The sequence below is a fragment of the Phoca vitulina genome, unplaced genomic scaffold, assembly GCF_004348235.1.
Source record: "Phoca vitulina isolate PV1807 unplaced genomic scaffold, GSC_HSeal_1.0 scaffold62, whole genome shotgun sequence".
In the NCBI taxonomy this organism is placed as follows: domain Eukaryota; kingdom Metazoa; phylum Chordata; class Mammalia; order Carnivora; family Phocidae; genus Phoca; species Phoca vitulina.
This window is the reverse complement of record NW_022589765.1, coordinates 2,689,034-2,712,572: the sequence shown is the minus strand read 5'-3', so window position 1 is coordinate 2,712,572 and position 23,539 is coordinate 2,689,034. Positions and strand designations below refer to the sequence as shown.

Genomic DNA, 23,539 nt, shown 5'->3' with positions numbered 1-23,539 from the left:
GCTTTTTGCTGACTGGTTGTGTTGGAACAATCGGGATTGTCTTCTGCTCCATGAATCTTTTCACTGTATCTGTGTCCCAGTAGGCCCCTTCACCTGCGGCGGATACATTCCAAGACTCCCATGGATGCCCAAGCCCATAGATAGTACCAAATCTTACATATACTATGTTTTTTCTTATATGTACGTATCTGTGATAAAGTTTAATTTATAAATTAGGCATAGCAAGAGATTAACAACAATAAGTAATAAGAAAATAGAACAATTATAACAATATACCGTAATAAAAGTTACACAAATGTGGTTTCTGTCTTTTTCAAAATAGCTTACTGTACTGCACTCACCCTTTTTGCGATGGTGTGAGGTGATAAAATGCCTACGTGATGAGAGGAAGTGTGGGGAATGACGCACTCATTGTGACAGTGTGAGGCTACTCTTGACCTTCTGACAACGTCAGGAGGAGGATCATCTGCCTCTGGACTGTGGTTTACTGCGGGACTGCAGGTAGCTGAAACCCTGAAAAGTGAAACTGCAGATAAGGGGAGACTACTGGATATATCACTGAATAAAAAGGCAGCAGGGCATTTAAGGGTGATGTAAATTCCAGGATTCCAAGCAAGTTTCAGAAACAAACAGGTTGTTTGGACAATGGGTGCCCATTACTATCAAGTTGAATTTTGCAAGCTCTATTGGCCTGCTTTCCCAGTGTCACTCGTAAATATGTTCTCGTGAAAAATAAGTGCCAAATGGCCATTGGAACTGCCCGGGACGTGCGAGCTGTTGTTTTTTAGTGTTTCCTGACTGCCTCTCTCCCCCATTCGCTTTTTTGCCAATGCATCTGCGTGTTCTGCTCTCCTAGCTCTCCCCCACCCGTTTTGCAATTCTTCATTTTCTTTCCATTGCTCAGAAAGGCATCGACAAGAGAAAGAAACCTTTTTAAAATAATAGCCTAGAGGCATTTAAACTTGCAAAAGCTACTCTTCTTTTTTTATTAAATGGTCATTTGTGTCAGAGATCCTATTTGTACGAAAAATAAAAATGAAGAGACATCTGCTTAGGATTAGTGCCTTTTTGATTTCTGCACCTTCATTTTCAAGATGATGCAGTTTTACTGTTCTCTGTTAGGGAGCTACTTTTCAATTGTCAGGTGACCAGACAGACTCAAGAATGCAGTTTGGCGCATGAATAAAACGGGACGCAGTGTTCATTTGCAATTTTATTTTTTAAAAATGAAATATTCAAAGTACTTTTTTCTTTCAAATATCGACACATAATGTTGAACTTTAAATATTTACAGCATGTTGTTGTGATGCTCTTGTAGAAAAATGCATGCTTCTGGCCTGAAAGCCAGAGCAAAATGCAAAAGACCATTTAACTGCAGCCAGAGAACATGAACCTGTACAGTATCCAGTCACTTTTCAGCACAGGAGTGAGAGCAGGAATACAAAATTGGAACCTATTGTTTCCTAGCAACATGGCTCACGCCATCATAACACAATTTTCAGTATGATTAGAACCTCTAACTGTTGTTATATAGAAACTGAAAATGGCATACACTGTAAACATCTTTACTGTTCATGAGAAAGTAAGCAGCTAAAAAGAATATTTTTCTGACGTAAAGGCTATACTTCTCTTTTTCACCTTCTTTCTTACCGATGCTTTTGCCAGAAGAAGAGTAAAGATTTAGACATTGTCATGATTCATACAAGTAAAATATTTTCAAGGACACAATCTGATATACTAACATTTATTTAAGAGGTTAAAGTCCACCACTAAATCTAAGGAAAGATTTTTAACTGCCAAACACATTTCCTTTGACAAATAATGTAAGATGACAACTGCCAAGACAAAATCCACAGCAAGTTTAACTAACTATTTTCAGTTACTGTTTAGGAAGTAATTTCTTCGTACACACAGTAGTAGGTTTGGTCCTTAATAGCTTTCACGTGAAGGACACACTGAAATAACAGTCACTATTTTGTGGTTGAATTCTTTTTTGTTGTTTGTTGTTTTCTGTTTTTTTGTTTTGCTTTTTTGTTTTTTGGTTTTTTTTTTGTTTTTTTGGTCTTTTTTGTTTTTTTGGTTTTTTTTGTTTTTGTTTTTTCCTTTGCAGAATAAAGAACCTTACAGAAGGCTGTGGAAGAGCAGTCTGAGATCTGAAGTACTAGTCAGGTCAGCTACGTGTATGTGAGTTCCTCCAAGAAAACAAGAATGTCGCATCCAATCTGTAGCCTTCTGTCTTTCCACAAGCTAGAATACACTCCAGTCTCTTCCAAAGAGTGTCTTTCAATACTTGATTCCTATACTTTTGCTTCCATTACAATTGCCCTTACAGGAATGTATCTTTATAAATGTAAAAACTTCGCCCTGACTCTCTCAGGTGATATTACAGTGGGGCCTGGTCTGGTTAAAAATAGATTTTAAAAAAAGGAAAGAAAAAAACAGAGTAGGAACAACATGATAGAATGCTTGAAACTGTGTCAACAGTTATGAAAAAGAAAAATCTTAGAAAAATTATCATTCAGTTTTATACCTCTCTATGTAGTTAGCCTGTGAATTCCAAATTATACATTGTCAAGTTTTTATACATTTGGCTATGTTGTATATATATTATATTATATATATATAGTCTATATATTATAGATCTTCTAGATAAATTGACAGTAAAGGACACGCTTATTTTATACAGTATTTTGCTGGGTTAAAAATAAAACATATGCCTATTTATATGGTGAGTGTTTTGCTAGAAATTAGGATGCATTGGGCTTTATTTCCCTTTCCTTCAGGAGTCATGCTTCTAATCAATAATGATTAGAATGACAACTAAAAATAAATGTAATTAAATGTCTGTTAAACTGCAAACTTTGCAGTTCATTTGGATCTCTAGACCGTAGTGCAAGAGTAAAAACAAAACGAAACAAAATAAAACAAAACAGCACAAGTAAAATGGGCCTAACTAGGAAAAAGAAACAACCACAGAGTATTCCCTGCCTCCAGCCCAGAATGTTCTTCATGAGAGCCCCAACTAGCGTGCTCTCATTCGAAAGTGCTTGAATGGTGTGTGGTTATGCAGTGTCAGCTGCCTGTGCTCTGGGTATGAGAAATTCAAATATTTCTCTTTAAGATACATTTACTTTCATCAGGAAATGCAAACAAATTGTTCTTTCATTAAGTTAAACTTCAGAATTGCAAATCTATGAAGGCATTCCTTGTATTCAGCTGAACGATGTACCCAATATCTCCACGTTCTTATTAAGAAATGCCAAAATGTTTCTCTTAGATTTACTGTTCATTGGTGCTAACCTTTTGGGTTTTTTTCTCTTTCCTCCCAAAAACTTTGGAAGTGGTAAAGAGAAAAATAATAGTTCAAGGCAGTATTAAAACCACAGCTATAAGTGATAAAAAGTGCATTTCCTGAATATAATACAACTTTAAGAAACTAAAGGCACAAACTAAATAAATATGTATTACAAACTAGAAATGCACAGTTCAAGGTAATCACTATTAAGTAAAAGCTTCAAATATTTGTTCCTAATGGATATTTAAAGCAGTTTGAAAATGATACATCATCAGTGAATTGCAAAAAAGTATAATAATCGCTTAAAATATAAGCAAAATAGACTCTAATATTGACATCTTGGATTAGTGATAAAATACATCATCACATTTATGAATGCACTCTCTATATACAGTTCGCAAATTATTTTTCCATTGATTTAAAAGAACTTCAGAGTTTCTAGGAACTTAAGGTCCATTTTTAGGCTGGTGTGGAGGTATTCAAATTTTCAACAAGTTTGTTCATAATTTTAGAATCCCGTGCTGAATAAATACTGTACCACTAACACAGGCCTGATTCAGGGGGAAAAAAACAACACAGTAATATGATTGTAGTCTCTATCAGTAATCTCTTGAGCTGGTGTGCTTCCAGTTAAAAAGAGAGAGGAGTTCATCATGAATTCTCTCTCTTTCTCTCTCTCTCTTTCTCTTTCTCTCGGAATACATGCGTAAGAATGTGGTAATCCCAATGTGAAGTTTTTGAAAATGAAATGTTTGGATCCACCCTCCCCTGCTGTCTGCAGGTCCTTGCCTTTCTGTCCTTCCACTTGGTGGAGTAAGAAATCAGACTCTTTAAAAACCTTAACAGGAGCCTGAATTCTGACTTTGCATATTTTCAAAGAAGACTGTCATCACAAAGCAAGGCAATGACCCCACACTGCATTTAGGTAGTAGCTGGAAAGAATCCAAACTGTAACATTCCATCATAAATTCTCCTTCAGACATAGCGAATGTGCAGACCCAGTGATGAAAGGTGCTGAAGCTGGCTCAGGGGAATTTTCAACAGGCCACATTGTGCTGTCATGTATTTTCATTTGTGGTAACTTACAATTACACAGCGTTTTTACAAACTGTCTCTTTGTCACTGGGCACAAATCTCGCAGCTCACCAAGGGACTTCTTTTTACTACAGGATTCATAAAGATTGAGAAACTGCAGCTGATATTACCACTAATCCTGATCTTTTTCCAAAGTTTAACTGATCATGGAACAAAATAAGCTTTCCTGGAAAATAGTTATTTTCCCAGGCAGGACAGATGATTAAATAAAAATAAATGGGTAAAGACAGAGAACCAAAATAACTAACCGTATAAATTATTTTAGTAAAAAAACAGTCTGCCTCTCTATAATGAGTTGAAATGTTTTAGATTGGAAAGGGTTTGTTTAATTAAATTTCCTGACTGTGGCTGGGAGATGTTCAATACAGAATTGTACATTTGAAAGATAAATCTAAGTGGGATGAGTCAATGTGGCAGCAACTACTGTAATGTTTGGTTTGGTCTTCCCTTTAGTACTTTCCTTTCGTCTTAGTACTAGGTCTGTTTTTATAAAGGTTTTGGCTCTTGTGAATTTCTGCAGTAGTAGTGAACGTATTTATTGGTATTCCAGGCACGTATGCCTGCTAAAGTCTCTTTTATTTTTTTGTACCAGAATCATTTGTAGTAAATTACCTTCCGTGTGCACAACACCACTGGATTAGTGTATCAATACAGAATCACTAAGGTGAAACTATGACCAAAAACACACCCTATATATAAATGAGAAATTCCTACCCAGGTTAATAAAAGCTATGCTTACAATTTGGTAACCCAAAAAAAAAAAAAAGTAGTCAAAACAGGTTGTGGGAGAAGTTACACTGGCCAGCTGCCTTGGTATCGTGTACACACAAGCAAATAGTGGTAATTCAGTCCTGTTACCACACCCATAGGGAGGCGTGGTAGGCAGAACCCAGCCACCACACGCCAAAACACAGCACAACAACATGGCATTTACTTTAACAAGCAAGGAGGAATAATCAGGGAGGAAGGGCGAATGGGTCCTGACTCTGGGAGATGGTGGCTGAGGACATTTTACACTTGTTTGTAAGTTTCCTATAATGGATCTGGGAAATGTGAAAGGGCTGGCAGTCTTTTGAAAAGCAAGGTTCAGAATACTATTGCACCACATTTTCAAATAGCCCACAAGTTCTGCCAACAGTTAAACATGAAATTTCGTGTCACAATAGAGATAGAGAACCTTGGGTCCTTTATATTTGAACATATGCATGGCTTGACAAATTTAAAGTGGTGCTTTCTGAAAACTTTTTTTTTAGCTCTTTTACTTGTGTTATTTTGAATACTGCCACACAAGAACTAAAAATCTCTGTCATTTCTTAAAGAGTTTAAACAAACAATATTAAAATACCATCTTCCGTCACATTGAAAGGCAGTTGGATATGTTTTTCCTCCATATTTACATATACAGAGTTCTGATCTAGAAAACCAATACAATAAACCATTTTATGTTTTAAAAACAGGCAGTCTTTGGTGACGCAAAGGCAGAGAATTTTTTTGTTACCTCCTGCCTATTTCGCTCTGTCTCATAAAGTGAATATTGTTGGCACTGTCAGAAAGTTCTAAATACTGCTCAACAGACAAAACAAAATACCCATCATAACCTTGTACCCTCCCAGTGCTCAAAAGCTGCTGCTTTTCTCCCTCTGTCCATGCTCGAATACCCTCCTCCCCTTCTTGCAGTCTTCTTTGTTCCTTAGTCCAGGCCTGGGCAACAGCACGTTGTCTGGCAATCTCCAACACGTGATTCTTTTCCTCTTCGACAGTTGTCCCATACCGGATGTTGAAGCACAGAGCCCCGTGCTGGAGCTGGATATCTGCAAACCGTCTAGTCCTCCCATTCAACACAGAAGTCATCTGGGACACAGTGACATTGACACCATTCTCTAGAATCCGCCTCCCCCCAGTGTTACCGATGAGCACCAGGTCTTCCTCCAGAGACCCAAGCTTAATGAAGTAGTGAGTGTCCCTCCCCTCTATGGTAAAATGTAGGTTTTCCAGGTAATGAGCATTATTGAGAATGGCAGCAAGCCGCCTGCTATCTTCATTCGCTACTCCTATAATATCAGCTGTTACTATGCCATCCTTGATGGCGAATTTTATACCTTTTCCAAAAACAGAAGGAACAGCCGCAAACCTTGGTTGCTTCCCTCCTTCAAGGCACCATCCATCATTATATCGGGGAGTCATAGGAAGTTGGTCCAAGGAAATGAAATTCCTGAGCTGTTTCTGGAGCTCACACTGAATACCCAGAATAGTCTAGGAAAGAAGAAAGGCACAGTGCAAATGCTTGGTGATTGTGAAAAGTCCCTTCTTGCTTTACCGTGCTGGTGTGTGATTTCACAAGGAGCCAAATTTGGAATCTCTTCATCAGCGATTTGGCAAAGACAAGACTAAGAGGTTACTTGGTCACCTGGCATATACTTCTTGAGGTCTTGGTGAGTTAAACATAAGGAAGTATGTTCAAATTTGGTATCATAGAATCTCAGAACTAGAAGTCACTTCAAGTTAAGTGGGTCCAGCTCCCCCGAAACAAAGACATTTCAACTTCACCAATTTAATACTCACTAGCTGTTTGTTACTGTACGTGGTGTGATACATTAGCCACAGTGAGGAGCAGAGAGGGTTTAAGGCCTTATTCTTGCTTTTAAACAGATTATAACCTTCTACATAACTACAGCAAATCAGCAAGAAGTTCACTGATCTTCTTACGTGGACTTAAAAAAAAACCCTTTTTATTATGGGCATTTTCAAACATACTAGGAAATAAAAAGAAGAGAATAATGAACCTCCAAGTATCCACAACAAAGTTTCAGCAATTTCAACATTTTGATTAACTTTTTTAAAGGACTTTTAATTATAAAAAGGACTGTTAATTACTTTTTAATTACAAAATTATTTTTATATATTATATGTATTTACAAAACAGGATAAGCCTATAGTACCTATTTAGATTTGCCTTTCCCTTATAATTTTTTAAAAAGATTTTATTTATTTGAGAGAGAGAGAGCATGAGCCGGGGGGGGGGGGGTGCGAGGGGCAGAGGGTGAGGGAGAAGCAGACTCCCTGCTGAGCAGGGGGCCTGACGTGGGGCTCGATCCCAGGACCCCAGGATCATGACCTGAGCTGAAGGCAGATGCTTAACCAACTAAGCCACCCAGGTGCCCCTAATTTTTTACACTTAAATTTCAAGCCCTCCCATCCAAATTTCAGTTTTATTTTGCTTAAGTAATTTTTTTTTTTGCAAAGAGACAGTCCTCCATTTCTTTCAATTGAAAGAAAAAGTTACTTTTTGTTTTCATTTGTACCTCATACTCTTGATGAAATTACCTGCTGAACTGTGAATAGTTTGGTATTCCTATTTTCCCAGAGACTCTATCCCTATAGTATTTATTATTTTTACTTCATTGCTCTTACCACTTTTTGTCAGAATAATTTAATTCTGTTCTTCCCATGTTTTTTAATGCACTACACCCTAAATTATTTCGCTGTTGGAAATCTGAAGTTTTTATGTCTGTCAGTGAACAGTTTTCTCTATACAGAATCCATAATTGCCCTTGGCAGCCCGTTCCGGAATTTTAAAAGTTTAGTTCCTCCTGTTTGTCTACTGCAGCAGGGCATCGAATCCCACGTTAGTCTTGTCTTTTCTAAAAGCTCCAATTCCCTGATCCTTTCCTCATGGAAGCTTTTTTCTACCTCCTCATTAACTGTGGACATTTCAGTGAATATTCAAGATAACTCAAAAATAAGTAAGCAAATATATGTTAATGCCATTTCATGGTGTTGGATGCTCGTCTGTTTTTTCAGATAAACAGAGATGGTAAAATTTTTACAAACCTTTCCAGGATCCCACTCTTGAGTTTTTGTCTGAAGCTGTAGAAGCTCATAAGTTAATTCCAAATTTTCTAATTCTGGTTTGGGAAATCCAGGTAGAACATTGTGTAACTGGAAACCAAACAGCTCCAACCAACTTCCAATGTCTGTGAGGCACAAAATATAAAAGAAAAAAAAATTATGAAGCCCATACTTTACAACCTTTGTGGAAAGCTTGAACGATACCTCTCCTGCCTTCAAAATGTTCAGCCAGTGGGAAGTTAGGGATAAAACTCCCCCTTCTATCACCTGCTCTAAAACATAGGATCCTCTCTCTACAGGGATACCTTTTGATTCATGGATAATCACAGAGATAGGTTCAGTTTACAGCACTGAAACTCTTAATGTGGTAATGGTACTGAGGCCACACAGACCGTAATATTAGATTTATTTGATGGAACACAATCCTGAATTTTTCCTTTATGAAATTATTCGTATAAGCTTTTTAAAAAAAGGATGTTATTTATTTGAGAGAGAGCGAGCACAAGCAGGGAAAGAGGGAGGGAGGAAGCAGACTCCCTGCTGAGCAGAGAGCCCCACCTGGGGCTCATTCCCAGGACCTCGAGGTCATGACCTGAGCTGATGGCAGATGCTTAACCGACTGAACCACCCAGGCACCCCTCGTATAAGCTTTTAACAGTGAAACCTACAAACAGAAAGCTTGAAAGGAAAGAAAACGTGTCCTGGGATGCAGAAGCATCATGTTTTATGCCCTTTGCACAGTTGTGCTCCCTCTAGAAGACTAAGGAAGAGAGTGACTGCACAATAACTTGTGGGTTAACTGGCAGGAAGAGGAAGCATATTTACAGAGGCACTGAGATTATGTGATAAACACCATGGAGTTATTGCAAGTTTAGTGTAAAGTTTTATACCTGTGGTATACTTTGAAACATCTTGAATTTTGCCAACTGGGTAGTTATTTTCAAAGGAGTAGAGGTTGAATGGTTTAGGAAGGAGGTTCAACTGTTTCCATATGTGATGATTAGGCGTTGTCCACCTGCCAGCAAAAACATCGTAATCCCTTTGCCCCAGGTGCACTAATTTAGTAAGCAAATCATAGAGTCCTCCATGGAAGCCAATGACGACCTGAAAGTCAGGGTAAGTGTCATGATAGATATCTCCATAAGGCGTGTACAATATCTCTTTTATCACCTGACCTCGACTGCTGAACACAGCCAGTGGGGTGCCTATATTATCACAAGCTACATAATATTCTTCACCACTGCTTAGCTCCATGGCAATAAGGTGACCTTGGAGATCATAATACAGGGATGTAATCTCTGAGCTCGTGTGGTTGTACAAATGAGTAACTCTTATGGGGTTGGCCAGGTCTGCATAAAAGAACTGAAGGTGCTGCCCTAGGCTGGACTTACTGGCGACACGTCGCCCAAGCCCATCATAGTAATACTGCACAGTCCAGCCAGCAGCCTTATTGTAGGCTTTCTGCAGCAGACCATTAGAATTATATTCAAATATGTCATTTCCCCTCTGCCTCAGAAAGCCATCTTCATCCATTTTATACTGAATTTCTCCGAGTCTGGTGATGCGGTCTCGGAGGTCATATCGGAGAGGAGTAAGACGAGCACTATTTCCATGGCTTAAGAGGTTGATGTTTCCATTCAGATCATAACTATAACGCCACTGGGTTTTGTCATTTACAGAAACAGTCTGAAGTTGCCCATCGGCATCGTATTCATAGAAGTATCTCGTTATGTTGGCATCTACTCCCACTCTTATATCACATATCACCATACGCCCCATATTATCATATTGAATAGTCATCCAGTAGGCAATAGCCTTTAGGATTTCATATTGGACTTCAATAACTTGTCCGTTGGCACTGAAGATCTTGGTGTGCTTCATCACCGTAGTGGTTATGACCTGATTTAAATCGTAATTAATGACACTGAATTTTCCAAACTGCTCTGTTCTACCGGAAACATCAACATATCGGTACAGATCTATGGGCAAAGGGGTTTCGTTGATCACAGCTTGCATGCTGGTAACTCGGAAGTTGTTGTAGCTGTAGTCAAACCGAGCGTTCACCAGCCCTTCTTCGCTGAATCTGAAGATCTGGCGTCCAATAAGAGGTCCTGAGGAATCAAAATAAAAACAATGAGAACAGAGTTAGATGGGTAATGTTGAGCAACCAGAAGGATCTAGGGTCAGGGTCTTTAGTAGTGATGCTTTTACATTCAAAATAAGATATTAGAGATTGACCTCTGATACTTCACGCCCGGGCATATCATCTCATAGATACACACTCTCAGAGCTGTGGTCAGTAAATACGAAAAAAGACTGTACGCTATAGTTATAGAGTAATTTAATTACAGGAACTATTTAAGTAACAGCCCATCCAGTGGCTTGGGGTGATGAAACTGATATTATCAACATCCTTTCTTGTTATAATCACTGACAAAAGTACTTTTAATTCGTTTAACCTGTGCTACAAAGTCAGCAGGTCAGTTGTTGACAAAATCCAGCATTAAGGTAACTGACTTTGGGCATTTGATACGCTAAGCCCAAAGAATGAAATATATTCAAAAGTTCTGACTTTTGAACATATTTTGCCATCCTCTGAGGCTTATAGAGGTTACATGGGGCTTGAGCTTGTTTCAGGGAGGCTCAACTCCTGCAGCTGCATCTCTGGGAAGATCTGGTAATGAGTTAGGAAGGAGCACACAGTTGGATCAGGTTCTTAGAGCTCAGCTTTTCTGAGAGCTGAGACAGAGACAGAGAAATGCGTGGTAGGTTTTTAAGGAATCAGCTTTCATGCAGTCTATAACAGGTTTTTAATTTCAATGGAAGATAATTTAATAACCAAAGTGAACGTTTATGGGATTGGATGTCTACAGGTCAATGCTTCTATTTCACACTGTGGCCAGCAAAAATGTCATAAGAAAATACTGACCGATGTGGATGTACGCACTGCCACCCTTTCACAACAAACCTGTTTGCCTATATCTGATCGTGCAAATGAAGCCGTCGTGCATCAGGTGTATTGTCTTAATGACTCCAGAAGACTCTTCATATGTTAATGTGACCTGAGTGGTATCATAGAGAACCTCAGACAGCCTGGCTTGCTTGGTGTATTTGTATAAAACTCTGCGCCCTGTTCCCAGATGCAGGGTCTGCAGCAGTCGGCCGTCCCGACTGTAGTCTTGGATAAAAGAAGTGCTACTGTCTGGCGGGGTGTAGATGTTCCGGTAGTAGCCCACTGAAAGCATGGTTTGTAGGCTGTGGCGCACCATACTCGGCATGGTGACTGAGAGCAGACAATCCGACTGGTCGTACTCAAAGATGTAGCGCCGCTGGCTATGTAAGAGAAGCATCACAGACTGAAACGAGACAAAGGCAAAAAATAGCATAGTACGTACCACTGAAGCTGAGGAAATTAAAGGAGATTAAAGAAACACATTCAGCCATTCAGCACAGATTTATCCAGCACTTGCTCTGTGCCAGGCACTGAGGTGGACCCTAGTGGATATAGTAGTGGGCAGTAATGGTGTCTATGGAGAAGAAAGACAAGCAACCAAGCAATTACAACACAGTGTGCAGTGTGTTATGACAGAGGAAGGACAGGGTGCTTATGGGAGCAGACCAAGAATAGCTAAGCCAGACTTAAGAGGTCAGGAAAGGCTGCCTGGAGAAAGCAACATCCAACTTGAGATCTCAAGGATGACTAGGGCTTTGGCCAGGTTTGAAGGCAGGGAGGTGGGGGGAGCCGGGGAGCGAGATAGTGCTCCTGACAGAGGGCACAGCATTGAGGGTCTGGATAAGAAAGAGAACATGGCTTTTCAGAGAATGAGAGGAATTTTGTGTGGCCAGAGCATGTGTGTTGGTGGGGTGGTGAATGGCAAGAGATGAGGCCAGTTAAGTAGGCTGGGTCCAGATCATGCTGGGCTTTCTAAGCCATGCTAAGGAGGCTGAACTTAAACATGCTGGCAACAGGGAACCACTGAAAGCCAAGTTGAAGGACAGGGTCTTACAGAGCTGGGAGAAACAATCAAGTCAGTATTCCAAAAGGGTTACTGTTTGTGGAGTCGCATCCATGTGGAGATGGATTAGAAGAAGGTAAATGGAGGGGAGGGCATGCCACATACTGAGTTACAGTCACCAAAAAGTATTTATTGGCTTCACGTAGTCGTAAAGTCTTCCTCAAAAGTTTGTATATAAAATATTATAATTATTTCTCTGCAATTCGTGTTTTATTTATTTTTTGAGTATAGTTGACATTTTTTTAAGATTTTATTTTTAAGTAATTTCCATACCCAACATGGGGCTCGAACCGACAACCTTGAGATTAAGAGTTGCACGTTCTATCAACTGAGCCAGCCAGGAGCCCCTATAGTTGACATTTTAAAAAAATTTGAGTATAGTTGACAAGCAATTCATGTTTTAAACTATATTAGGGGAACATGCCATTAAAAAGTGAAGAATTCTCTGGATATGCAACCCCTTTCCTCCAAACTGATCTGTATTTCAGAAACAGTTATTTGTTGAGGTATAATGCCTCACATATGATTAGGTATTTCACTGATACTGGTTTACCTTATTTTAACCTCAAATACAAACATAAAAGGAACACTGTTTTACAGGGGACTCAATCCTATTTCTAATTGAAAAGCATTTAAATCTCATCTTTTAATAAAAATAAAAAATGCTCACCCCTGGAGACTCTGATATAACTCTCTAAGGAAGCTGTATCCCTCCCTTCTTGAGAATTACCTTACCAAGCAAAAGGATTTAGTTGAGCTTATTTTCTGAAGTTTGTGTTATGAAAACAATAGGTATCTTTTCATTTTCTAAACATAAATTACATAAATATTTATGAATATGAATTACAGAAGCGTATATAATGTGCACTTCCCTCTTCTAAATATGAAATTATATTCTAGTATTAAATCTATTTCTTGGAACTGCATATCCCCCCGCCTTCTGAGAATTATTGATTCTGAATCACATGTCAGTACCGTGAAGTCAAAGTCTGCAGTTATTCGCTCGTTTGTTCCTCCTTTCTGTTTTTTCCCACCAAGTACCCTGCCTTGCGGATACAAAGCTGCAAGCTGCGTGTGGGAAGCCTGTCACCTCATCATCTGGGGACAACCTGCACCTCCGAAACTGCCACTGAACAGAGGCAGGAGACTTGGCATGAGGACACGAAGGGAGAACCACCTCCTTGACCAAGGCAGAACCAACAGAACCTTGGGGGAGCTGGTGAAAAATGCCTTTGCATTAGCTCTATGCTCAAAGTCAGATTTCTCAGCTCCTTTCCAGTCTCTGCTGTCAGTTTGCCACGAACAAATGACATCTGTCACCTGTGATGTGGGCCAGGGACAATCACCATATGGCTCCCACACATTATCTAGTACCAGCCTGCCTGGGCCATGCCTTTTCCAGTCGCTGTGCGTGCCTTGCCAAACATGTATAGCACATTGCCATTGTGTTCTCTCCCCTGTCTCATCCATCGCGCCGCAGTAAAAAACCACTGCCCGACTCTGTCCTAGGTGCTGCTGATGCAGTGCGGTCTCAAAAGCTCCCTGGTCTGTTTTAAAGCTTTCTGCCAATGGCAAGGATGTGGATGACGTGATTAGAAAGCTCGTGAATGTAACTGTTGTGTTGCCAGAACGCCATTTAGCTCTCACTTGGCTGCTTTCTCACTTTGGGTGGGCATTATTACCAGTTTGTTCAAAAATAATGCTTATGAGTCCATCCAGCGCCCACAGTGCTGCTACAGCAGGAAAAAGGGCCATTTCTTCTGAGTCCAAACAATAGAGTTGGAGACTTTGTATTTTTTTTAATGGGTTGTGAGATCCTAAAAGAGATCATTGTAAAGAAGAAAAAAAGAGCAAGCATGTATATTCATTTGAACAAGAATAGAAATGAGCAATGGTGGAAATTTGAAAAGTTAAAGCACTCGAGTAACCACCAGATGGCAGTGTGGGGCCACCTGGAAGCTCAAGGCAACGTGCATTGTATCACTTTAGGCAGGCAGCTTTTGAAAATTCAGCCCTAAAGAGGCAATTTTGTGTAAATGTATCAGACTAGAGCATCTTATTAAATGATTATAAAATATCTTTAAATGCATTTTTTAAAATGAAGTCCTTGAACGATTTTAGGAAACCGAAAGATTTACATTTACTGTAATACAAAATTTTAGCCCCACAAGTCTTCAAAATATAATTAACTCAGAGAAGTCTCATAAATCAAGATAGAGAATTAATGACCACATAGAGAAAATTTAAGAAACAATAATTGATTTTTTTTAATAGAGAAGAGATCATTTAAGCAACCACAGCTATTACCCAAATAATTATTTTTCTCCTAATGGCTACAGATCATCGTGCATGAAAATGATACACGTAACTTGCACTTGCTCTTGAGGAAGTCACACGATTTCTACAAAATTTCTGCACATTAGGGTGAAATATTTGCTGTTGCTTTTTAATATATCATGGTATAGGGATGGCAAGCAAATTTACAGAGGTATTTTGAAGCATAAAATGAGGTATACATTTTCAAGCTTGAGAATTCTTACTTTAAAATATACTAGAGGAGCCAGTCTCTTTGTCTTTGCTCTGCCCCAGACATAGTGAAAGGATGTGCCAGCAAAGGCCATGTTAAAGAGAGGACTCAAAAGAGCACAGGAAGACACAGAACCTCATCACCTCACTGCAAAAGTTACATGTACATTGGATTTTGGTAAATTCAATATTCCTTCCCTTTTTATTTTCTAGAATCACAATTTCAAAAATGCTTTAATTTTCTTCTTTTCTCCTTTCTTCATTTCCCTTCCTCCTTTCCTTCCTTCTGTTCTTTCTTGTTTTAATTTCCCTTCAAGTAGTAGTAAGTAAGTAGCATTTGTTACTGACTGGAAAATAAATGCTATAATGCACTATGTAAATGGAACGAAACTAACTTATTTTATGATTAGATGCTCTGGGTGCTTTATATTCAGTTATTTCATTTAATCATCATATCTATTCAGTGATTTAGTTATTATTACTGGTAACTATAATGTTAATAAAATCAATCTCATGATAAATGATTTTTGGAAAGTAAAGAACCATTTCATAGTTGTGTGCTTTGCAGGTTCTGAGTTTTGCATAATACGACTGTTTAAGTCAAGGGCTACCCATATTTTTTATTTTATTTTTTTATGTAGGCTCCACATCCAGTGTGGAGCCCAACATGGAGCTTGAACTCACGACCCTGAGATCAAGACCCGAGCTGAGATCAAGAGTCTGACGCTTAACTGACTGAGCCACCCAGGAGCCCTGGGGCGACTTTGTAATTAGAGAACAAATTAAGTGTGAACTCAAGAAAGGGACAAAAGTCAGCTAAAAGGCACAAGTGATTCAGCTTGTCTCACTGGTCAGTAAACTAGTCTCTGGAAGTCCCTAGGGCTTCTCTTGATACATGATACATCAGTCAGGTCTTATTTCTGTCCACTGCAGGCCCTGGCTCATAGACTTCTCCTTGTTTTTAAAGAGAGTGCCAACTCAGTTTCTGTAGCAAAGAGAACTTAGGGGAAGTTTCCTTCACATGATTCTTTGCTCAGCTAATTCAGAAAAGAGAAGCAATAAAATTGCTTCATTGGTGTCACAGAAGCTGCATGAAGGGCTAAAATGTAAGTTTTCAATAGGCTCCTTCGCTATTGTATAGGCAGCCCAAAGGAAAAGTCTTAGAGACTCAGATGCAACTGTCTACAGGCAGTTATAGCTCAGTGGCCAAATTGTGGTGCTAATGAATTGGGTTTATGAGTTCAAACCCATGTACACTCCTAGGGAGTGTTGGCTACTTCACTGGCCACATGTATGACCTGTGGAAGGGTCAGGGCAAACCCATCCTCATTCCTTGAAAAACAAATCAGCCTATGATCTAATAATCAGTGGTATCTTTTTTTCATATGAAGGTCATCATTACATGCATTGCCCCTGTAAACATACCACCAAATATTTGGATTCAGGAAATTTTGTACCAAGTTTAGTACTTTGTGAACATGAGCCATAGGATTTTGCAAATCATTCTTATTACCAAAATTCAAGAGGGAAGACCCACTCTATAAGATTCAGATGTTCCTAGTGTAGAGTGTAGATTACAGATTTGACCTATTTCTTCAGCAGACAAAGGGTGGATACGGCAGAGGACTCTCTTCTTTACCCTGGCTCCCAAGTGGAATTCTGCTTTATCTCCTAGGCATTTCCAACTTGGCAAGTTCCCCAGCAACTGCCTCTGGGAAGTAATATTATAGTTTTATAATGACATACAACCACTGGCATACTTTTCCCCCCCAAAACTTTGGGGAGTGTATCAGAAAGGCCTGACATTACTGGGTGCAAATAGTGAAATTCTGTCATGTGAGCTATGAGCTTCTATGACTTCTGTAAGAACTTCTAGGGGTTAACTTGCACTGATTACCCTTGAATCCTCAAGGGAAACATTTTTTCAGTATTCCCAGAAATTAATTCAGGACTGATGAATTCGGTTGAATGGACAGATTTGGGAAAAAAGAGATGCCATCTTAGGACATCAGAAATTGAGATGGCGGATGGAAATCACTTTCTCTTATTGTTCTCTGCTACTGATCTGGCCAGAAACCATTTTGCCCTGTGGGGGCTCTTTGACAAATGGTTCTGGGGGTGGGATTAAAATCCTTGTCTATTTCCACCAGACAGGAGCCCGCGAGCTCCCATTATGGGTGCTGCTGGAGACTCACTGCACACACAAAGGACTATTACCAATGAGGCCCCACTGCTACCGTTTGCTCAGACTGATTACTTGTGAAAATTAGTCCTCATATGTATACCTACTAAAACTTCACTGATTATCCCAACAAAATTAGAATTCCTTATCCTCTAAGAGGTTCTTCTCCAGAGCTGAGATACATTAACACACAATTTTATAATTTTCGACCTATTTTACCTCAGTATGAGCTTTCATAATAATAAGGATACCTTTTCAAGAGCTTGAACAAATATGCTCAAATGAGGAGAAAGCTAAGCCATTATCCTGACTTCAGTTTGAAAGAGTACCTGGCAGAGCGTGGGGTTGGGGAAAGTTTTTAGCTGAAAAACAGCTTATCCTTATAGATACATTTGGTTGTTGTTGTTACTTCTACAGGGCCTGACAGCCAGAACAGACCTTTCTCCTGTAGGTCTCCTCACCAAGATCGGTAATTAGGGCCATTTTCAATATTCTCGTGCAGAAACTCAGAACTAGTTTATTCTCCCTACAAACTTACCTTTTCTAAGTAGGTATAGCTCCAAATTTTCCCATCAGCCCAAGTTCTTGAAATTATTTTTCCACTTTGGTCATATTCCATTTTTTCATTCCACGTCCCTCTTTGAATAAACGTCACCAATCCCGAAGGTGAATATGTGATGTTCACTTCATTATATCGGCTTACGGGAGACCACAGAGTAGGTCGTCCAGTCTGGTCATAAAGAATTCGAAGGGTGAATTTCCGGTGGTCATCGTAGATCTTTCCCGTGCGAGTTATATGATCAAAATCTATGGAGAGCAGGTTTCGGTTATGGGCCTGCAAAACAGATATGAGACTTATTTTAAGCACTGCTTTGGTTCCTCTCATCAAGTGCATTCACAATCATGAAGCCGCCACCTTAAATCCACCCGGAGCTAAAGACAAAAGAAGATGTTGGGGGTGGGGAGGAGGGAAGGCCAGTTATGGGAGGTTTTCAGGCAAAGCATAGTAAACCGGGTATAGTTTTTATTTATTTTTAATTTTTTAAAAAGATTTTATTTATTCATTTGAGAGAGAATGAGATAGAGAGCATGAGAGGGGGGAGGGTCAGAGGGAGAAGCAGACTCCCCGCCGAGCAGGGAGCCCGATGCGGGACTCATCCCGGGACTCCAGGATCATGACCTGAGCCGAAGGCAGTCGCTTAACCAACTGAGCCACCCAGGCGCCCCCGGGTATAGTTTTTATGCAGATTTAGATCCTTGCCTTTTCCACTGATGAGAGTTTCCAGAGACTTAAAGCCATCCTCCCTTTTCTGGTACAGAGAGGAAGACACCCTTACAAATGGAGATTTCCCTTACAAACATAGATGCCTCTTACAAAAGGGTAGCTTCTACTCAGTTTTCGGAGCTTCTGAGTCGGCTCTTTCTTAAAATCAGCCCAGGGGCGCCTGCGTGGCTCAGTCGGCTGAGCGACCCGCTTTTGGTTTTGGCTCAGGTCCTGATCTTGGGGTCATTATCTCCAGCTGGTGGGATCCAGCTCCTTACGAGGCTCCAGGGGCTGAGAGTGGAGCTTGGTGGGGATTCTCCCTCCCCCTCTGCCCCCCCAACTGCGCATGCACATACATGCGGGCACTCTCAGGAAAAAAAAAAATCAGCCTAAAATAATCTTTATGTCAAAAAGGCATATTTTAGGGTGGCAAATTCTGCTCTCCTTCAAACAAAAAAGGAGAGACTTTGAGAAGTGTCAACAGCAGTGGCCCGGGAATCAGGAGCCATTTCATTAGCTGCTTGTCTGTGTACCAGTCATTTCTTCTATCAGAGGCTTAGTTTTCTTAACTGTGAAATGAGAGTGATATTACCAGTTCCTACCACAGAGTTGTGCTAAGAATTAAATAAGATTACATATGCAGGTACTGCGAAATGTAAAAATAATATTGGTAATTTTTATTTTAAAAATATAATGATTACTTTTCTCATTTAGGTTAGGCTTTTGAATGGGTCCATGTGTCAGATTCCAAGGTGATTGTAGTTTGGTGTACTAGATCTATATCTGTAGGAATTGTCAACATGATCCAGAACAGAATGTTAAATATCTGGCTAATGAGGAAGGGAGAAAAAAACCAACATTAGGGCTTGACTACATTAATCAGAGTTGAACTAAACAGATTCACTCGCTACTCAACTAAACTTTATGTTCATTTTTAATTTTTGTGGTCAAGGATCCTTTTAAATATCTGAAAGCTACATACTGTGTCCCCAGGAAAATGCACATAAACACATACATGTACATGATAAATAAAATCTCAAGGGGGCTCTGAAACCCAATCGTGAAACCTCTAGGGGTCTCAAGAGTCCAATTTTAAAATCTCGGTTCAGAAAGAGATTTTTAAAAATTTTTTATTGAAACATTTTTATTTTTATTTTTAAAATTGAGATATAATTGACATAGAACATTATATGAGTTTCAAGTGTACAACACAATGATTCAGTATTTGTATATATTGTGGAATGATCACCACAGTAAGTCTAGTTAACATCCATCACCACACATAGTTACAAATTTTTTTCTTGTGATGAGAACTTTTAAGATCTACTCTCTCAGCAACTTTCAAATATACGATACAGTATTATTAACTATAGTCACCATGCTGCCCATTACATCCCCAGGACTTCTTTATTTCATAACTGGAAGTTTACACTTTTGACCACCATTACCCATTTCCCTCCCTGCCCCTTACCCCCTGCCCCAAAACCACCAATCTGTTCTCTGTATCTGAGTTCAGTTTTGTTTTGTTTTTTAGTTCCACATATAAGATCCAAACAGAATTTTTTTATCTTAGTAGCTAGATAACTGTGAAGGGGAGCAGGATATGCAACCCAAAACGTGCCATTTTGTATGCATGTGGATTATTTTGAGCTGAGGTCAATCAAGACCCAGCAGGCTCAAGAAAAACTTTCACCTCTTCCTTAACTACCTAAAAGAATTTAGATAGGGGGCCTGGCTCAGGAAGAGAGCTATTACCCGAGATTACTTTGTATTTGAATAACCTATCTGTATGGCAGAACAAACATCCAATTACCAAACATCTGCTCTTATTCTTGTCCTGTGAATTACCCTCCTCCCCTTTGAAGCCCCAGGCCCCTCTCCCATTCCTTAGTTCAGGATGGTATCTAAGCCTCATATTGCCTTGACTGTCTCTGAGCCTCTTGTGTTTTTGTGGAGCTTCCATAAATACAAAATTAAATTTCTTTTTCTCTCATTAATCTGTCTCACGTAAAAACCAAATAAATACTGCATACATTGGCTACAGATGTCTCATGTAAATTTTATTAGACCAACCAAAGAACCTAGAAAGGAAGAACCTAGAAAACCCACATTCTCATTTCAAAGTCCAGTCTTCCCTTGCTCACTTTGGTTTTCAAAACAGTTTCCACTCTCCATCATAAAAGTGATGTTTTTTCGTTGCAGAAAAATTGGAAAATAAAGAAATACAAAAAGAAAATAATTACCTGTAATCTCACCCTCCAATGCTAATCACTGCTAATATTTGGCGGCATTCCATTTATCTCTCTTTTATGCATAATCTGTTTATACATTCAAAAAATACAACTAGGATTGTACTTAAAAGTCCTGTGTCCTACTTTTAGCTAATGTTTTATCTTGAGCATTCCTTGTATTATTATATATTCTTAATATGTGAATTTTAATGGTTGCATAGTATCTTCTTACATGATAATTATTTATCCTTTCTCCTATTGTTGGAAGTTAGAGTTTTTATTTTCCATTATTCTTTCATATTTCATATTTTGCTGAACATTTTTGTAAATGAATATTTCCTTAATACAGAACTCAAGAAGTGAAATTACCAGGTGAAGTGATAAGAATATATCAAAGACTCCTGATGCAACACGAGTCATTACTTTATAGTGCATGAAGCTTCTACAAATTTATACTTCCTTTAAGTAATAGTGGGGGAGCCCAACTTATTCCATCCTTACCAGCATCAAGTAAGTGTTAGCATTAAGTTTTCTCTATATCAGAGTGGGAAAATGGTATGTTACTGTAGTTTAAATTTGCATTTATTTGATAACTAGTGAGGCTGAAACTTTTTTAATGTCTATTGGCGACATGTATGTCTTCTATGAATTGTCTACTCATGAGGTTTTTTGTTTTTTTTTTTTCATTTTTCTATTGGGGTATGGCACTTTGCTTTAAAAAAATCTCTTTTGGTTCAGTTTCTTCATCAGCCGGCTGGGGCTAATAATATTTGCCCTTAATTTTGAGCTTCTGAAAAAAAAAAAAAGGACCTATCAAATGTTCCATGACATGAAATCTATCCAGAAGACTAGAGATTAGATACTTAAATTATTTGAAAGGAAATGCTGTTAGTCTCAGGGGTAGGTTTAATTCGGGGAAAGAGACACACACAGATTGGGAATCAGGACTCTTTAAACCATCTGTAGCCAATGTATGCAGTATTGTAGTGCATAAATATACAGTAACCTGCTGTTATTACCTAAAAAGTGATAGTGAAGCACATATTTTCTGTCTTTTGATACGCAGGGCTTGGAAACCGATATGTAACCAGGTGTTCTTTCCTCAACTACCTTTCCTGTGGTTTTATAGCCACATATCTCCAACTGTAATAACGCTCATTTACAATAGCTGTAAAATATCCATGTACTCCCAGAGACGGTTGTAACTGTTACAATTTATGTTAATAATGATAGTTAAAGAGCCAAAGTAACAAGTGATTTCCAGTGCAACTAAATTTGTGGTTTTATTTGTCTGATAGATTAAGTTTACTACTCAAGAACACATTTCTTAATAAAGTCATTACAGTTACACAAGCAGGGATCACTGTTAAATGGGTACAAAGCAAGCAGAGGAAGACGGCCTAATGTTCTTTCTGTGCTTGTCAATACGTCGACAACCTTGCTTCTCTTTTTCAGAATAAAGTACTCTGAAACTCAGATGCTGTGGAAAAACTATTATCAAAGGTTTGGAAGGTGTGATATTGTGATTTATAAGAACTGTATATTTGGTCTTGGACCCTGTTCCAGGCACAGAGCTCCTGAAACCTTTGGAATCTCCTGTGATAAGAGTGATAAAGCTGCCTTTTGTTATGTTAAGGAGGTGACTTTTGGAAGCCTCTCAAGTAACCTAAGAATGGGGGCTGGTTGCCAGGGAAACCAACCACATGATTAGAGGGTTAGAACTTTGAGTACCTCCCTCCAAACCTCTGGAGAAGGGCGGAGTGGCTGGAAGTTGAATCAATTGCCAATGGCCAATGATTGAATCGATCATTCCTAAGTAATGAAACCTCCGTAAAACCCAAAGGACAGGCCAGAGAGCTTTGGGGTTGGTGAACGAGTGGAGACGCTGGGAGAGTGGAGCATCCGGAGAGCACGGAAACTCCTCACCCTTTCCCCATACCCCGCCTTCTGCATCCTTCCATCCGGTTCTTCCCGGGTTATATCCTTTTATAATAAATTGGTAATTTCATAAGCAAAATGTTTCTCAGTTCTGCAAGCTGCTCTAGCAAATTAATCAAACCCAAGAAAAGGGTTGTGGGAACCTCTGATTGATAGCCAGTCCATCAGAGGCACTGGTAACAACTTGGACTTGGTGACTGGCATCTGAAGTAGCGGGCAGGAGGCAGTTTTGTAGGACTGAACCCGTAACCCACGGAATCGGATGCTATTTCTTGGTAAATAGGGTCAGAATTGAACTGAATTGTAGGACAGCCAGCTGGTGTCCCCAGAATTGCTGGTTGCTGTGGGGAACTCCAGCTCCCACATTGGCATTGGGTCCAGGAACCCAAAAGAGAAGGTACTGTAACATTCGGCTCAGAGCTGAAAGGGGGTGAAGGAATAGAAGATGCCACAGAGTCCCCCTGAGTCTCCTGCGGAAACTATGTCTTAGGAGGCTGGGAAGGAGTATGCTTGTCCAGGTGGGCTCTCCCATCCCCATCCTTGAGTGCTTATATGCTCCAGCCATTATGGAGGAATCCAAACTTAAGCTGATTGCTTATGATTGTTGGGGTCATAAGCAAGGTTGGGAAAGCTCCACATTCATACAAACACTAGTTTGCCTGAAAGACAATAATCGCCTTTGACCTAAGTGTGGGCCATCCATCTTTATTTCCACTTGCATGGGGGCAGAATTTGTCACCCCAAAATATGCCTCTCTGGCATAAGGATTATTTTAGGCTGATTATTTTTAAGAAACAGCCACAGGAGAAGCTCTTAAAAAACTGTGAAGTTACCCATTTGCATTTATAAGGGGAATTTCCATTTGTAAAGGTGTCTCTCTGTACCAAAAAGTGGGGAATGACTAAATCTGTACAAACTTTTAGCAACGGAGAAGGTGAGGATTTAAAACTGCACAACAACCGCATCCTTGTTTATTGTCACTTTCCTGGTAACCTCCCATTAACTGACTCCCCACCTCCAGCATCTTTTGTCTTTAGCTGGGGGTGTTACTTAAGGTATTGGCTTTAGCTATTTGGGGATCTACTCAGTTTTCCTGGGTCTCTCATGTACATAGGAGGTATACATGTTATTCAACTTATGCTT

General features: G+C 39.4%; 1 protein-coding gene across 5 annotated transcripts in view; it reads right to left on the bottom strand.

The window, feature by feature from the left end:
* Window positions 1–1,206: 1,206 nt before the first annotated feature.
* Window positions 1,207–23,539, bottom strand: part of TENM1 (teneurin transmembrane protein 1) — a 775,694-nt gene continuing 753,361 nt past the window's right edge. For all 5 annotated transcript variants that reach the window (XM_032391374.1, XM_032391377.1, XM_032391378.1 and 2 more), the window contains 5 exons: window positions 17,502–17,798; window positions 11,208–11,595; window positions 9,130–10,350; window positions 8,222–8,364; window positions 1,207–6,643 (listed from right to left, as the gene is read on the bottom strand). In XM_032391374.1, coding sequence (XP_032247265.1) covers window positions 5,885–6,643; window positions 8,222–8,364; window positions 9,130–10,350; window positions 11,208–11,595; window positions 17,502–17,798 — 2,808 coding nt within the window. In that variant the 3' untranslated portion in view covers window positions 1,207–5,884. The remainder of the gene's footprint in view (window positions 6,644–8,221; window positions 8,365–9,129; window positions 10,351–11,207; window positions 11,596–17,501; window positions 17,799–23,539) is intronic.